Raw genomic sequence first — 17189 nt, 5'->3', positions numbered from 1 at the left:
TGGGCCCGAACTCTCGTACGGCTTTCCACTATTCCATTACCTCTTCACACTGCTGGAGTGGCTTCTACACACCACAGCCTGTAGATTATCCCTCAAAAAACAGAAGCTCTATCTAGAATCAGATGCTGTGAAATGGGTTTTGTGCGGTGCTTGTGTGATATGAGGCTTTTGGAAATCAAAGAAAAAGTAATAAAGGAAAGAGGAATGAAAAGATGAGGAAAAAAACAGAAATGTGTGGGGGATTTTTTCCAGTTGCCACGAGTCGCTGGCAGGAAAAAAACACATTCAAGAGCAAATATGAAATTATTAGAATTAATTTTGGGAAAATAAACAAGAACAGGCCATGTCGAGGGGGCCTGGGTAGCTCAGAGAGTAAAGACGCTGACTACCAACCCTGGAGTCTTGAGTTCGAATCCAGGGTGAGCTGAGTGACTCCAGCCAGGTCTCCTAAGCAACCAAATTGGCCCGGTTGCTAGGGAGGGTAGAGTCACGTGGGGTAACCTCCTCGTGGTCGCTATAATGTGGTTCGCTCTCGGTGGGGCGCGCGGTGAGTTGTGCGTGGATGCCGCGGAGAATAGCACGAAGCCTCCACATACGCTATGTCTCCGCGGTAACGCGCTCAACAAGCCACATGATAAGATGCACGGATTGACGGTCTCAGACGCGGAGGCAACTGAGATACGTCCTCCACCACCCGGATTGAGGCGAGTCACTACGCCACCACGAGGACTTAGAACGCATTGGGAATTGGGCATTCCAAATTGGGTAGAAAAGAGGAGAAAAAAACAAAAAGCATGTTTTTTTTGGCCATGTCAAATACCGATTGCATACCAACTGTATTTCACATCTTTTGGTAACACACAATGAGTTCTACTGCTCTATAAAAATTCAAATCAAAAAGTTTATTGATTGCATTATAGTTTCTACACATAACAACTTCCTTTTCTATGTGAAAGACACACATTCCATGGCAAATCCCAAGTTATTAGTGATGCCTTGGCACGAACCACTGATTAAATAAAAAACATGTGAGGCAGCCAACATCAATTCCTTGGCCTCGTTTTTGTTCACTGCCCTAAATAATTTCACTCCTCATTTGCAAACATGGCTGTGCTTTTCTTATCTAAAGATCGGAAAAAATTTGCATGACAATCTCTGCAATTATAGTTCAGTGCTTCAGGTAATCACAGCCCATCAAATCAAGAACATGAAAATAAAATTGGAGAAAACGTTTTGTGGCTATGGGGAAAATACAATGCTGCAGTACATTCATGACAAAGGCAGCACATATTCCTTTACTAAGCAAGTTCCACAATCTGTGCCACAAACTGACTGTCTGTAACTTAAACTCAGAAATCAGCTCTAACAATAAGCGAAGATAAGCAACCGTGTGTCCCAATTCACCATGTGCTAGTCCAGATGGCAGCGACAACTGCGGCTTCAAGAAAGCTCCAATCATACCTGTCTAGCAGCTTTAACTAGAACAAGCTGAGATGTCTGCCATAATAAAATGTGTAAGAGCAACAAGGAGTAAAGCGTTCCCACACAGAGAACTTAAAGAGACTTACAGCATTGCGTTCGTGTCTGACCGAAGAATACTTTGGGTTTAAACTTAAATTTTAAACTTGAATCTGAACTGTTTGTGCTACACAGATAAATGAAACCTCAAACTGTGCGGCTTGTTGAGGAGAGGTGTGTTATTACTTTTGTAAGCCTTCAGACTTAGCATTTTCACCTGGCAAATGATAAAAAGGTCAAAACTATCACATAGACTTACACTGAAGAAGGGAGTCGAGCCATATTTAATGACGAGAATAACATGGAGACTTGACTTGCGCCAGTTAGCAACCACCCTATAATAACTGCATAGAAATGTGCTTAAACCACATAGAACACCCTAGCAATTGCATTGGTATGCACTAAAACCATTCACAACACCTTACACAACATGAGACAGTTGGCTCTGACAGAGAAGAAGCCACAGTAGATGGCATCATACACCTGACTTCAGGATTGTGCACCATTCAGAACTGAATGAAGAATGGCAATTAAATTCCAGAATTTGGACTGAATTTGAACTGAGGCAGCAAAAAGGACATAGAATTGCAATTCAAATTTGAATTTAAGGAAGTAGAATTAAAATTGAATGAAATTCAAATAAATGTATATAGTTTTTCCAACTGTTTTGAAGTTTATCTTTTAATAATACATTTGATTTTTCAATATAACATGAAACATGTTATCATATGCATAACAAATGGGGTGTTTCCAGAAACATTACACTGTAAAAATAATTTCTAATATCAAGTAAATAATGCTCAAAAAACATTGAAAGATTTACCTGAATATTGTAAGTTATCTTTTTTTTATTTTTTTTTTATTTTTTTTGCTTGGCAACTTCAAGGAATGCATAGCAGGGAGTTGTATTAATTAATTTATTTGAGTTTAAATTGGCATACACAAAATGCTTATGTGTTTCAGTCCCATTTACCATCTTCCCAGCATGCACTGGGGGCATGAATAAAATGGTTGCATTTTTCATGGTTTTATTTACACTGTTGTTGTTGATTCTTTTGTCATGGTTGTTTTTTGCATTGTCAAGATGAGTTTGTTTCTCTAATAAAATTATCAATTTGTTGACTGTAAACTTTGTCATGTTTCATGTACCAAGTGCAGAAGTCAGTGCGTGCCATTTTAAAATACTTTATATGTTTGTTTATTTTTCTAGTAAGTGTTAATGTGATGAGGACAAGTGTAATATTATTGTTTTAAGACAGCAAGCATTTACGCTGTGGAAGATGAAGGGCAGGTGAGGGTAATCAACAAAGGTGCATCCTGGGAAATGAAGTCCATGAATAAGGGGAAAACAAAGGCAGTTCGTGACAGAACCCCCCCACAAAAGGGCGACTCCTGCTGCCAAGAGACGGATGGGAAGGAAGGCAGGGACAAGCAGACCAGGAAGGATCGGAAGGATTATTAAGAGGACAGGGAGGAGCCTGTGGACGATCAGGAGGCCAGGGGGGTGACTACAGGGCAGGGACAGAGTCAGGAGGCTTGGGAGGTGGCCACAGGGCCAGGACTGGGTCAGGAGGCCTGGGAGGCGGCCACAGAGCAGGGATTGGGTCAGGAGGCATGGGAGGCGACCACAGGGCCAGGACAGGGTCAGGAGGACTGGGAGGCAGCCACAAGGTAGGGACAGTGTCAGGGGGCAGAGCCACAGTTGGTACGGGCAGAGCTGCAGGAGGAGCAGGGAACCGAATTCCAGGAGGAGGATCTAGAGGTGGAGCGGGCGGAGCCGCAGGGGAATCAGGGAATTAAGACTCAAAAGGAGTTGCTGTAGGTGGAGCAGGCGGAGCCGCTGGAAGAGGAATCACAGGAGGAGTGGACATGACAGCTGGAGGAGGAGTCTCTGGGAGAGCGGATGTGACTGCTGGGGGAGTCATCTCTGGGAGAGCGGACATGACCGCTGGAGGAGTCGTCTCTAGGAGGACGAGGCTTCAAGAACTAGCTTGATGGCTGTGGCAGGCATGGGCGTTGGCCGCGGCAGGCGTGGGCGTTGGCTCGTTGGCCGTGGAAGGCCTGGAGGGCGTGGCCGTGGTAGGCTTGGAGGAAGGAGCCGTGGAAGGCTTGGAGGAAGGAGCCGTGGAAGGCTCTGTAAGAGGTTTGGCCGCTGGAGTAGAATGCAAAAGACCAGCCATTGCGATGTTAGCAATGAATTCCCAAGGGGCAGACCATCGCAGTCCAAAGGGACCATCTCCCTCACCGGTTCATTCAGTCCTACCCAGAACATGGTCCAGAGGATTCTCTCTTCCCAGCCAACTTGAAAGGCCAAGCTCCAGAACCTCACGCAGTAGTCCTCCACTGAAGAAGACCCTTGGGTGAGTTGCTCCAGTTGTACTGCTGGATCCATCTTTCAGGGTTGGTTCTTCTGTTAAGCTGATGTGAAGGACGAGGCGAGAGAGAGTGTGGATCCAAATGCAGAATATATTTATTATGTTACTCAGAAGAAGATGAAGAAGAGAACGATGGTGAAAATTAAAGCATTGGGCAAAAGGGAAATAAAAAACGCAACAGCAGTTTGCTGGCTAAGTATGTAAATAACATTTAATCACTAACATTCTTACACGCGAACAAACAAACAAGAACCAACCAAGACTAAGGGAACAAGAGGGTATATATACACACACAGATAAATAATAAGGGAACAGAGAACAGCTGTGGAAGATGGAGGGCAGGTGAGGGTAATCAACAAAGGTGCATCCTGGGAAGTCAATGAATAAGGGGAAAACAAAGGGCTGTTCGTGACACAAGCACAATGCTTTCCAATATATGTTTATAGAAATGTAAATGAGATGCTCAGAATATTGAACAGTTTAAATTCATGTAAATAAAGGAAGACATTTTCATCTGACTACTGTAAGTTGACGAAGTTTAAGAAATCTTAATTTAAATATGTTTTTTTTTAATTAAATAAGTCAAATTAATATGTAATATGTACAGTTAATATGTGAAAGTCATGGCAGGTTGACATTTTAAGTTCAGTTAATTTACTTAAAAAGTAGTTGAATTCAACTTAATAAAAAAACATTACTTTTTACATTATTAATAATACATAATAAATAAAATACAATTTAATAATCTTTAAAATCCCACCTACAGAAATTTGACTCATTTATTTCACTATTTTGAATGTTTTTTTATGACATTTTCTGAAAACAATGTGGTGGACCATTTCTGGTGCTGTATGTAAAAACCCAAACTTTGATGGCTATGTTAATTTCATTTATTTATTTTTAGAGAGAAATGTTATGTTCATAAGCTAAAAAGAATCTACTTTTGGGAAATAAATAGGCATATTTGGTCAAAAAAGATAACGGAATTATTTGTCACAAGTGTCTTGGACTAATGAAATTGTGTACTGTGACTGTGTGTTGAATTTCTTTGAATTGCAATTCCAATACAACTTCCTGTGGGGTGTGGCCAATTCAATTCCAATTCAACTTCCTGTGGGGTGTGGCCAATTCAATTCCAATTCAACTTCCTGTGGGGTGTGGCCAATTCAATTCCAATTCAACTTCCTGTGGAGCGTGGCCAATTCAATTCCAATTCAAATTCCTGTGGGGTGTGGCCAATTCAATTCCAATTCAAATTCCTGTGGGGTGTGGCCAATTCAATTCCAATTCAACTTCCTGTGGGGCGTGGCCAATTCAATTCCAATTCAAATTCCTGTGGGGCGTGGCCAATTCAATTCCAATTCAACTTCCTGTGGGGTGTGGCCAATTCAATTCCAATTCAACTTCCTGTGGGGCGTGGCCAATTCAATTCCAATTCAAATTCCTGTGGGGCGTGGCCAATTCAATTCCAATTCAACTTCCTGTGGGGTGTGGCCAATTCAATTCCAATTCAACTTCCTGTGGGGCGTGGCCAATTCAATTCCAATTCAAATTCCTGTGGGGTGTGGCCAATTCAATTCCAATTCAAATTCCTGTGGGGTGTGGCCAATTCAATTCCAATTCAACTTCCTGTGGGGCGTGGCCAATTCAATTCCAATTCAAATTCCTGTGGGGCGTGGCCAAATCAATTCCAATTCTGAAATTCTAAATTTTGCACAACCCTGCCTGACTTACACCAGAACTGGATTTTCAAACACTCAATAGTCCCGGGAATTTAAAAAATACAGAACTTGTGCATTGATTTCTGCCCTTTCAAAGAACAGTAGCTTAACCTAAGCAGTTTAGGGCTTATTAAGAGAATGTAAATAGAAATGCTAAAACAGTAGTGATACAGTTGTAAAACAACATGAAACACCTTCACAAAACCATAATTTGGTCATCTGTTTCTTTATGAGCACCCTTTCATTGGTATGTATTATGCTATGTATATAGTGCTTTAAGGTAAAAAACTCAAATGGGTAACGCAAGTTTTGTGGTCTGCGCTGCGATATCGAGAGAAGCCGGATTGAGTAGCACGAGTGATCCTGCTCTGCACTCTCCTGTCTCTGGAGCACAAATATAAGGAAGCCTACAGGACCCATGCACACTTGCATGCTCTAGATTGTGCGTGTGAGACTCACGTGAAACACAGATAAGCGTGAGAAGATTAGAAGCATTTTTAGCGCTTATGACGCACAGAACGCACTATGAATGAAATTCAATAGCCTATGCACACTCCGCAGGTTTACGTATTGCGCTATACACTATATAGCAAAATCTCTATCGATTGACACTTTATATCAACACCACGATACATATATATCGTCATTTCACCCCGCCCTAGTATGTTTGACAAAATGAAAAATGTCAGAATGTTTCACATACACATACAAAAAGTAAAACACATATTTTGCACTTCCCAGCTCAACGTGGTCAAGATGGTTTTTGGAACATGGTAGCTTGATTGTTACTGGTCCAAGGTGGTCTACTAGCTCTGATCAGCTTGACCTAGATGATTACCACCAGATGGATTTCCAGTTGATAAACCATCTAGAGAAGCTTGGACCAACAAATGACCATAAAAACCAGTTTGGACAAGCTAGAACCCATGTAAAAGGAGCTACCACGAGAACCAAGTACTATACAAAAAAGAATATACTTCAAATTAAAGTTGAATGCAAGATGCCAAAACACAACACTTTATATGCTGTTATGATTAAAAAACAAAAACAAACAAGCATTCACTCTTTGAGACGTACCTTGGTCCAGAATGATGAGTTGAGCACTGGACTGCACGTTGCCAGCGCCATTCTCAGCTAAACATTGATAGAACCCTTCATCAGACTTAACCAATCCAAGCACCTGCAGGTTCTGCTCCTTCTATAGAGACAAACAAGAGCAGATCATTTCATATAAAAGCAAAATTCACCTGCACATAAACACCAGGGGCTCTCTAGGGCCTGTTTGAGCTGCATCAGTTCTCAACTGCACTGAAAAAAAAATGCTTTGAATTTATATGATTTAATCATGTAGACTGGTTCCAAATGAATCAATTAAGTTACATCAACACATTTATTCCTCTTGGTTTAGCTCATAAATTTTTTGTCAGAAAACAATAATTTGTTCATGTATTTTCAATATAATGGAACAAAGTTATTCTATTATGATACAATTAAGTAGCCTCAACGTGATTTTATATGTCCCTAACATGATTAATTTCTTCAATTTTACATAATATTTTTTGAGTCAGATTTATGTTATAAAGTTATGCTAGTTAGCTAACTTTTAGCTAGAAATAGCATACATTAGCATGCTAAATGCTAAGTAGTATTTGCTACTTTAGTACACTACAAACTACAAGTCCCCTAGCACATGTTATTGAACAGACTTGATTGGCTCACATTCACCCTACATAATGTTTACATTCATCGAAAGCAAAGAAAACAAGTTTAGAAGAAAAACACAATTTTGTTGAGTAGATCACAAATAATATGATTTAGTAAACCAGACAACCTGCCTTTTCCTGTTTTTTTAAGTGCAGTTTTGTTCCAGGGCACAAACTGTATTTCACATTGGACATTTTAAATTTCACTTCATTATCTTTATATAAATAAATGTTACTTTATTTATACTTTTTTTCCCCTTTGTATTTGTTATAATTAATTACATTTTAATTTCTTTTTACTATTTCTTATTCTTTCTTATTCATTTTTAGGCAGAAAGTACATAAAGCTTTTGAAAAACTACAGTGTATGAAATGTGAATAATTTGCATTTAGCATTGGTCCCCGGACCCCACCCCTCCCTCTGTAGCTGACAACTTACAATGATCTTGAAATAATCACTTGGAATGACGGCATCTCCATTCTTCACCCATTTGATGGTGGGAGCAGGCGAGCCAGTGACCTCACACTCAAAGATGATGTCTGTACCTTCATGAGCGTAGACGTCAGCAGGTTTCTTCAGGAACTGTGGGGGAGCTGAAATGAGAAGCATACAACTCTGAAGAAATCTTTAAGAAATAAAGCAGAACTTAAAATGTCTGTATAATTCAGTGCCATCAATCACTTCAGAAGACTACATTATTATAACAGCAAAAAAATAAATTCTCCTTTCGACCCTTCTCAAACAAAAACACCAAAAATACCAGGATGTATTTTAAATATGCACTTCCTAAGCCAGAAAAGGTTGTCCTGTTAGTGAGGTTATTTGATCTGGGAAAAGATAAGCAGCACATCGATCATCTCACTGTTAAGGTCATGTGGAGCAGCATGATTTAGGCCTGTTGGCTGGGTGTACTTGAACTGTTGCTGGTCCCAATTCACTACCACACAACTGCAACCTTCAGTTGCTGCATACATAATATCAGGGGCACAGGAATCATTTTAGAAATTCTTCATTGGTCTCTCCGGTATTTAGGCGATCATCAAATCATTATTTTGCCTGTAATGTGCCTCCCCATGTGCAAACATTACACAATACTTCCATGTGATTAATAGCCTTGGATGGCACAAAGTACATAAATAAGTATGCTGATTTGATCAGGAGAATACTTAGATTTTTTGATAAACTGAAGAAAAGCAAGATAGTTGTTGCTTAGACTCCTTTTAACCCAGTACATATATTGTATGTGAAGTGCAAATTTTGTTTGTTCGATCTAATTTAAGACTGGAAACTTGCAGTACACAGGACCACAACATAGAAATATATGCTGAAATATAAATATAACTAATTCTATGACTTAAAGTAAGTCCACTGGAGCCACTTGCTTCATTGTTAGGGGTAAGATGGGCCATGTTATGGGGTAACTTGGAAATGGGATAAATTGAAAAAATTGCAAGGAAAAGAAAAATGAGCATAACTACAAATAAATGAAAAAAAAAAGTTTAATAATGTACTATGCAATTGCAAGTCTTTTATCTTTGTACGTACCGGTACTTACTATTCCTGATTTCTTAAAGGTGTCTATGCAATAATCCAAACTTATGGACAATGAGCAAATTTTCAAGGGGCCAAAAGACTGAATAAAGAATGTGGAATTAAAATAGAGAGAGGCCTGTTTTATGATCACATACTTCTGCAAATTTTCATAAATGTAGAGCAAAACATTCACATACTTGGGCGACAACCAACCAAAATCAAAGTGTTTACATAACTGGATTATAACTGAAATTAAGCCAAAAACTAAAATTAAGCTTATAAAGTGGGATTTGACAAATGCAAACATGCTGCACCAGGGCCAGACTGACAGAGTTAAGGTGATGAATGGCTGTTAGTATGTCCTCCTGTGGTCTGCTGAAGCCTGCACACACACAACCTGCTGAAAAACACTTGTCACACACGGCTGGGTTCCTGGTCATGCCAGCTCCACACAGGACAGATGGTTCATGCTTCAGTCACTCGATCGCAGTATTACACAAAATATTCTACACACATAACATCGGTGACACACACACAGGGTACTACTGTACTCTATGATGGTGGCTATTGAATAAGATGTAAAAATGTTACATTAGCTGCAAATTTTGGGGTATCTACCTTCAGGTCCTAAGTCTTAATTTCATGACATTGTCAGAGATAAATACAACCACACTGAGTCATAGGTCGTCTTACAGGAACAGTTCACCAAAAAATTAAAAATTCTGTCATCATTTACTCACCCTCATGTTGTTCCAAACCTATATGATTTTCTTTCTTCCATGGAACACAAAAGGAAAAGTTTAGCAGAATGCTCATGCTACTCTTTTCCATACAGTGACTACGTTTACATGGACACCAGAAAGTGGCGCATTGTGAGAAAGTAACGTTCTTGTTTACGTGCACTGTATAAGCGGCGTACTCTTTACTCCCGTATACATGCGGCTCGGTCAGTAAGCAGCTTTCTCCACAGCAATGTAATTTCCCCTCAACGCTTGTGTAAATAAAAAACATGGTATCCGAGGAAGCCTTCACTCTTTGAATCCCCTTTGCTTCGCTTTATTTCCAGATATTACAGAGTTGTTGCTGTATTCGTTTCTATCTATCGCGACCTGCAGCGGAACTGCGCTGCAATAGTGGGGTTTACCTCTTATGTAAAACTCTGGGATTCCTCCAATGTACGAGTGCATATGTGTGAATGTGAGGGACAGTCAATATTTTACATTGGTGTGTATAAATGGGTATAGTTTATAGTTTATGTATGTGCTTTTCCTAATGTACTCCCAGAAATGTTGAATTCTTTCCACTGTGTTGACTTGCTGTTGGGCTCCATTCAGTGACGTTTGTTATCTGGCCTGTTCATGCACATATAATGAAACTTTGTTCTCATGAACGTCAGTAAACCCTATAATCTGGTAAATCCCTAATTTTATAACACAAAAATAATGTTTACACATATAAGGCTCTATTTTCGTGAGTGCGCAAAGTGCCGCGCAATGCACTACAACCATGCGTCTTATCTAATTTTCGTGAGAGCGCTAATTCTAAGTGTGATTTTCGTGCCGCCGCAAAGCTCAAGTGGCCATGGGTAATTTTTGCGCTACTGTGGGTATAGGCGTGCAAACTGTGGGTGAAGCACACTCATTCTCTGTCTTCACAAAACAGCTAAAAACACATCTTTTCCATGAGCACTTAACCATGCATTCTTGTTGCACTCTAATCTGTATTGGATATACTATTTTGATGCAAGTGAAACTTTGTAATGCAGCACTTTTCATACCGCTGTCTCCTTAAGATGAATCGCTTGTGATGTATTATTCCTCTTTTGTAAGTCGCTTTGGATAAAAGTGCCTGCCAAATGAATAAGTGTAAATGTATTGTATGTAAATGAAGTAGCGCAAAGCGCAATTTGTTATTTTCCTAAGAATTTGGTCGTTGCGCCAAGATGTTTCAATACCACCTCTTAACTCTCTTAAGTCCAAATTCTGTTCCTGATTTGCTGTTTGGTGATTTCACCAGCAGGTGGTAATAAGGTTAATGTCCAAATTCTGAAAGCACAGAACATCAAATTATGTCCCTGAGCATTGCTGTTGAAACAAAAAATAATGAGATTTGTGTTGTATACAGTCCATTTACACTAACAAGTACTTATGAATGTGCTGTCTTTGTTTATATCGCTGGTGCTGGACAGGGAATGGACTGTATAATGGGATGGAGACGGTGGCAGAGAAGAACCTCCGAAGAACCCGATTAGCGCCTTGCACGCGTGATTTCGCCAAACCCACTTGCGCCTAGACTTAGCGCTTGCTGGCACGAAAATACCAAAACTTCTTGGCCATGCCCATTGACTTTATGCTTATGATTTAATGTATTGCATTGCGTTTATCACTTGTGCTCTTAAAATAGGGCCCATAATGTTTACGTCTTGTGTCAATACATTTGAAAAAGTGAGTATTTTAACGTTTGCGGACTGGCCCCATTCACTTCCATTGTAAGTGCCTTACTAGAACCGCTATTTTTGCTTGTTTTTAAATAAACAAGGGACGAGTCTAAATAATCTTTTGTGGTAATCAACTTATGCCACAAATGCTGTCGATTGAGCTTAACTTGTTCTGAACGCAGAACATTTTTTTTTTGAAGAACTCAGAACTTAATTTTTACACAATTGTTTTAACACATTTTTCAAGACTAAACCCTGAATAAGAGGGGCTGGTGGCCCCTCAGTTTCTTTCATTCACTGGTCACACTGTAAGATCAATTCCCAGGACATGGACAGATAGCCAAAGCTCATTACTCACCATTTATCTGCATGAAATCTCTAGTCTAGGTTCTATTGTATTCTCTGTGATTTCACACCTCTCTGAGCACCTCACATCACCTTCATCATCACACAATCTCATCACATGCTCTCAATGTTTTGCTTTTGTGTTAGTCCACATGAATGCTACAGCTCTGGCAAGTACAGAGAATACCATACATGCTGCTTTAAGCATGTTTTAAGCATGTTTAGAGCTTGAAATTGAATTACTGAACATAATGTCACCTAGAAAATATAATGCTTCCTCCGAAAATCGCTAAAAGAGAGAGCACAGCTTTTAAGTGTGTCATCGCTTTAAAGTCAACATTAAACGGTGTTCGCAACTCATTATAGCTATCTGGAATTAATTGGATCATGAAAAGTGGGCGTTTCATACCATAATGGAGCCATACCTGAATGCGAGTCATATTGTGAATCATGCACAATAAGACCATGAATGTGTATTATGAAAGTAAATAGAGTCAATTTTGAATTCATGTTGACTTGAAGTCCTTCAGCAGTGAGGTTTAATCTTACCTTTCAGCGTGAGTTCAGCCTGGGCTTCAATGGATGAGTTGATGTTGTCTGCCAGGCAGCTGTACATGCCAGCATCTTCCTCAGTCAGATTGAAGATCTGCAGACTCCCCCCACCGAGCACCTCAAAACGGCCCTTACTGTGAAGAGAGGAGACAAAGACACTGTCAATATACTCCCTGCAGGAAGTCAAATGTATACTTAGCTCACAAACCAAAAGCTCAACACTAATCCGATACCAGCAATTCTTGCAAAGGTAGCATCAAAAGTGTGGTCATGTGGTGTAGCGGTTAAAGGTCAGAGTTGATAAACAAAAGGTCTCTGGTTCAATCCCCACCAGGGGCAAACCATGGAACTGTCAGCATGGTGCCCTTGACATTTTTACCTAACTCTGCTCCAGAGGGATTGTCCCTGTAATAAGTGTATTGTAGGTTGCTTTGAATACAAGGCACTCTTGATGAGGGTACTTATGGGTACAAAATAGTGCTTTAAACTCTTAATAGTCAAATTAATACTCTTTTTCAACAAAAAAATTTTTAAATACTAAATGACCCGTTCTATTTGACATCTGCAATTTTTTCAACACCGTTACCAAAAAATACAAAATAAAAAATAATAATAATAGTCTAAAACCCATGTGATTATTAATCAAAATGTATAAAATGTATATAATCAAAATGTATATAATAAATAAAATAAACAATTAAATAAAATAAAATAAAAAATAAAATAAGAATTAAGATAATTTCAGGGACTGAAAAAAAAATTAAACAAATTTAGTTTCAAATTTTAATTATGTAAAAAAGGAAAGGTGCTTAACCTTTAAAAATGTTGTTTGTTCACACCAAGATGTAAAATGAATTACTAAATGACCCGTTCTATTTATTGTATATGAGATTTGCAATTTTTTCAACCCTGTTACCTAATACAAAAATATATAAATAAGTAAATAAAAATTAATAGACTAAAACCCTGTGTGATTATTAATCAAAATGTATAAAATTTATAAAATCAAAATGTATATAATAAATTAAATAAATAATTACATTAAAAATAACAAAAACAAAAAAACAAAAACAAATAATAATAATAAAAAAAATGGATAACAGGGTTGTAGCTTTCACCTCAATTAAAATAATTTAAAGGACTGACAAAAACATTTGAAAGTAAAAAATTACGTTTAAAATTAAAATTATGTTAAAAAAACCCCCGTATGTTTAATGAAAGGAGTGAAAACTGGTACTTAACACACTTAAAATGAAATTTATCAAAACATGCAATAAATATTCCAAAAGTAATCAGATAAAATGACCAAAAAGTGTCATTTAAAATATTCCATTACTGATTACAATGGTGTGTAATTTGTAATCAGTACCAGATTACATTTCAAAAGTAATATACCCAACAATGTTTGTAGCAATATTAAACTTATATTTCCAAACAAATAAAGAAAAAACATTTGTTTAATTGCTTTTCTTACTATAACCTTTTTACCAGGGTTGAATGGATGAGATTGATGCATGCGGTAAATACTACAATGTGTGTAAAAATTTAGAAAATTATTTCTGTGTCTGCAGAAGTGTCCTTGTAATGCTTCACAGTCCAGTTTTCAGACCATACCAAGCCAAATGCAAAAATAGAAAAACTGTTTGAAATTTGTATTATTCATTTTTCCAGTTACTACATGAATGGATAATTGACTTTTTCTCTCCTTTTCAGTTTTACTTTTTCTAAATGGTGACTACAGAAATTATTTTTTGAATAAATGACTTCCATCACCAATCTTCTGTTTTTCCATTTTTGTGTCTTGCAATTTGCGCTGTTGGCTATACCATTAGTATGGGGGTGTGGGTTGGGAAACGGACTGCTTATTACTACATGCACATTGATGACTAGTTAAAAGGCTAGCCCAGGGGTCAGCAAACCAAGACAGGCGTGCACGTGGAGGGGTAATTACAGGCATGCGGGCAATAGCGAATAAGTGGACAAACTATTCGCACGACCCACAGAGCATCAAGCACAGCTCTACACTTTAAGTGCATCGTGCAAATATAAAAGGTTCGGCTATGCATCGTTCTCGCCGCACAGTTGAGTGGATGATAGGGGTTTGATCTCTCGCTGGCTGGCAGAAGCAACCACTGCTTGCCTAAGTGTCAACCTACCTGCCACTTCGATTTTTACAAAGCATACTCACAATAAACTATGGTGATCTCTCCTCAATTGCTACTCATTTCCTATTAAATTTAGGGTTATTAATCTGTAAAGTGCCTTTATGTACTGTATATGGAGCTTACTTGCAATTTACCAAGTCTGTTTCTTCTTGTATGATACTCATTTCTTATTGGAAGAAAACTGTCGATAATAGAGGTTGATAGAGGCTGGCCTAGTGAAGGGCTCAGAATTCAGAAAATGAATCGCAAGAAAATTCCTTATTAAGACAATTCTACAAGAATAACTTAATGTAATTTTTTTTTGGAATGATAAGCTTAAAATTCAGGGCTATCCAATGCAATAGAGGCTGCCTGGACTGACCAGCCAGTAAGAGTGGTTATTTTCTGCCAACTAGTAATTCGACCGCCGTATGGCAAGTAAATTCCATAAAAAAGCATTAATGCACCTAATAATGTCACCTAGAAAAGGTAATGCTTCCTCAGAACAGCGCTAAAAGAGAGAGCACAGCTTTTAAGTGTGTTATCGCGTTAAAGTCAACATTAAACGGTGTTCGCAACTCGTTTTACCTATCTGGAATTAATTGGATCATGAATAGATCTATAAGAATAGATTAATGTAATTCTTTGGAGAGAAAATGAACGAGGGGCAAAAATCAGAGCTGTTCAAAAGCAGCTGGCACTCAGCCAGCCACCATGAGGTAGTTTTCTTCCAATTAGGAATAAATATCGTACAAGGAGAAAATAACCTGGTAAACTGCAAGTAGGCCTAAGCACAGAATAAAGGCATTAATGCATAAGAAAATATTAATAACCCAAAACTTTTATACTTGCGTAAACCAATTAAAGTGTAGAAACGTGCTTGGCGCTCTGTGGGTCGCACAAAAGGTTTGTCCGCTCTCTCGCTATTGCCCGCACACCAATAATTTCCAAAAAAGCAGTCCGTTCCCCAACCCACACCTCCATGCTAATGGTATAAAATAAAATAAATAAAAATAGAAAATTCGTGACAAGCCATTTAATAAAAAAATATTTCTGAAGTTACAATTTAGAAAAAGTAAAATTGAAGAAAGGTCAATTATCAATTCATACAGTAACTGGAAAAAAAATAAATAAATAAAATAAAGTACGTTTCAAACCGTTTCTCTCTTTTTGTATTTGGATTGGTATGATCTGAAAACTGAACTGTAAACTGTTTCATGGACCCAGAACAATTCTTGTTTTTCTATGCTTTATTTTTCTCAACCTTCAGTTTGGGGGTTGGGTGGATTTTCAATGTAGAAAATAGCTGGTGAAGCTTGACGGACTGGGTGAGGAATCAATAGCTTACAGAGGAGAAGTGAGTGGCTACAGAGAGAGGGAGAGGAGCTGGCTGGCCTCTGGCCCTGAGAACAGAGGGATCCAGAGATATCAGAGTCTCCGCCCAACCTGATCTGCTAGCCATCAATTGGCTTTAAACAGCAGCACATTAATAGCAGCATTCTCACATGGACAAATTCCTTATTTTTATTTCTCTGCCTGTCTGTAAGTGTAAGCTGTGCAGTAACCTGAAACACCTGCTGCGTTCAAAATTGTTTGTTTTGAAAAGAACGAATGTGTGCTCTTAAAGGAAAAACTCATCATTCTTTCATCATTTATCTACCTTCATGCCATCCCAGATGTATATGACCTTCTTTATTATGCAGAACACAAAGGAAGATTTTTAGAAGAATATCTCCATTCTGTCGGTCCACACAATGCAAGTGAATGGTGACCAAAATTTTGAAGCTTCAAAAAGCACATAAAGGCAGCATAAAAGTAATCCATAAGATTCTAGTGGTTTAATCCATGTCTTCTGAAGTGATCTCAGTTTTGGGTGAGAACAGACCAAAATGTAACTCCTTTTTCAATATAAATCTTGACATCAGCAGTCTCCTTGGCGATTTCCTAGTGCTATTAATGCTCTGCGCATGCATCAAACACAAGAACGTGTAATCAACCAGCTTGTAATCATGATCGTGCCAAGAGACTGCAATGGCAAGATGTACAGTGAAAAAGGAGTTATATTTTGGTCTGACACGGGGTGTTTCTCAATTCTAAAAATGCAAAGAAAGGACTCATGGAGACTGGTCTTGCCAGGCTACCTTGAAAGAACAAACTCGAAAGGACAGGAGGACGTATAATGCATCTTTGCGACAACTGAGATCTGCTGCGATCTTCCTGTTGTGCAATTAACTGTCAAAATACATTTAAAGCCAGTGAGAGAACTACTGGCATTATCACATCAGTGACAGCATTATCATCATCACACCAATGAGGTTTTGCGGGACAAATGACACGTTAAAAGAATAAAGTATTTGAACAATTGTTTCCTTCATGTGTTTAATATATTACTACATTAAAATGATGGCCAACAAAACAACAAACGTTGACGGAGAATAATGACCTTCACGAGCCGTCAGACTTTCGTGAGCTTATAGCAGGAAACTTATGAGGTAAAACACAACAACAAATGTGCTTCGTCTGCCACCGTAGTACTGGGTTCTTGCCCACAAGTCATGCACTCCTTGATATTCGGCCTTATCAAGAACACATCCAGGTCATTTTTTGCATTCTCTGTACTTGCATTCTCGAGTATTGGAAATCAAACTTCGGCAATGGATAATGACATCAAACGAGTCCACAAGAACATAAGAACACAAAAGAACGCACTATGAGAAACAACCATGGATTAAACCACTGGAGTCATATGGATTACTTTTATGCCACCTTTATGTGCTTTATTTAACTTAAAAGTTTTGGCCACCATTCATCTGCATTATATAGACCTACGGAGCTGAGATATTTTTCTAAAAATCTTTGT

The 17189-nt window shown here is 38.5% G+C and overlaps 1 protein-coding gene across 12 annotated transcripts in view; it reads right to left on the bottom strand.

Moving 5' to 3' along the window:
- LOC127411912 (neogenin-like) overlaps positions 1-17189 on the bottom strand; it is a 251656-nt gene that overhangs the window by 70107 nt on the left and 164360 nt on the right. For all 12 annotated transcript variants that reach the window (XM_051647860.1, XM_051647870.1, XM_051647809.1 and 9 more), the window contains exons 5-7: positions 12183-12319; positions 7757-7911; positions 6692-6812 (exon numbers count right to left, since the gene is read on the bottom strand). In XM_051647860.1, coding sequence (XP_051503820.1) covers positions 6692-6812; positions 7757-7911; positions 12183-12319 — 413 coding nt within the window. The remainder of the gene's footprint in view (positions 1-6691; positions 6813-7756; positions 7912-12182; positions 12320-17189) is intronic.

This window comes from Myxocyprinus asiaticus, chromosome 2 (assembly GCF_019703515.2).
Source record: "Myxocyprinus asiaticus isolate MX2 ecotype Aquarium Trade chromosome 2, UBuf_Myxa_2, whole genome shotgun sequence".
Lineage (NCBI taxonomy): Eukaryota > Metazoa > Chordata > Actinopteri > Cypriniformes > Catostomidae > Myxocyprinus > Myxocyprinus asiaticus.
This window is presented reverse-complemented; position numbering and strand designations above follow the sequence as displayed.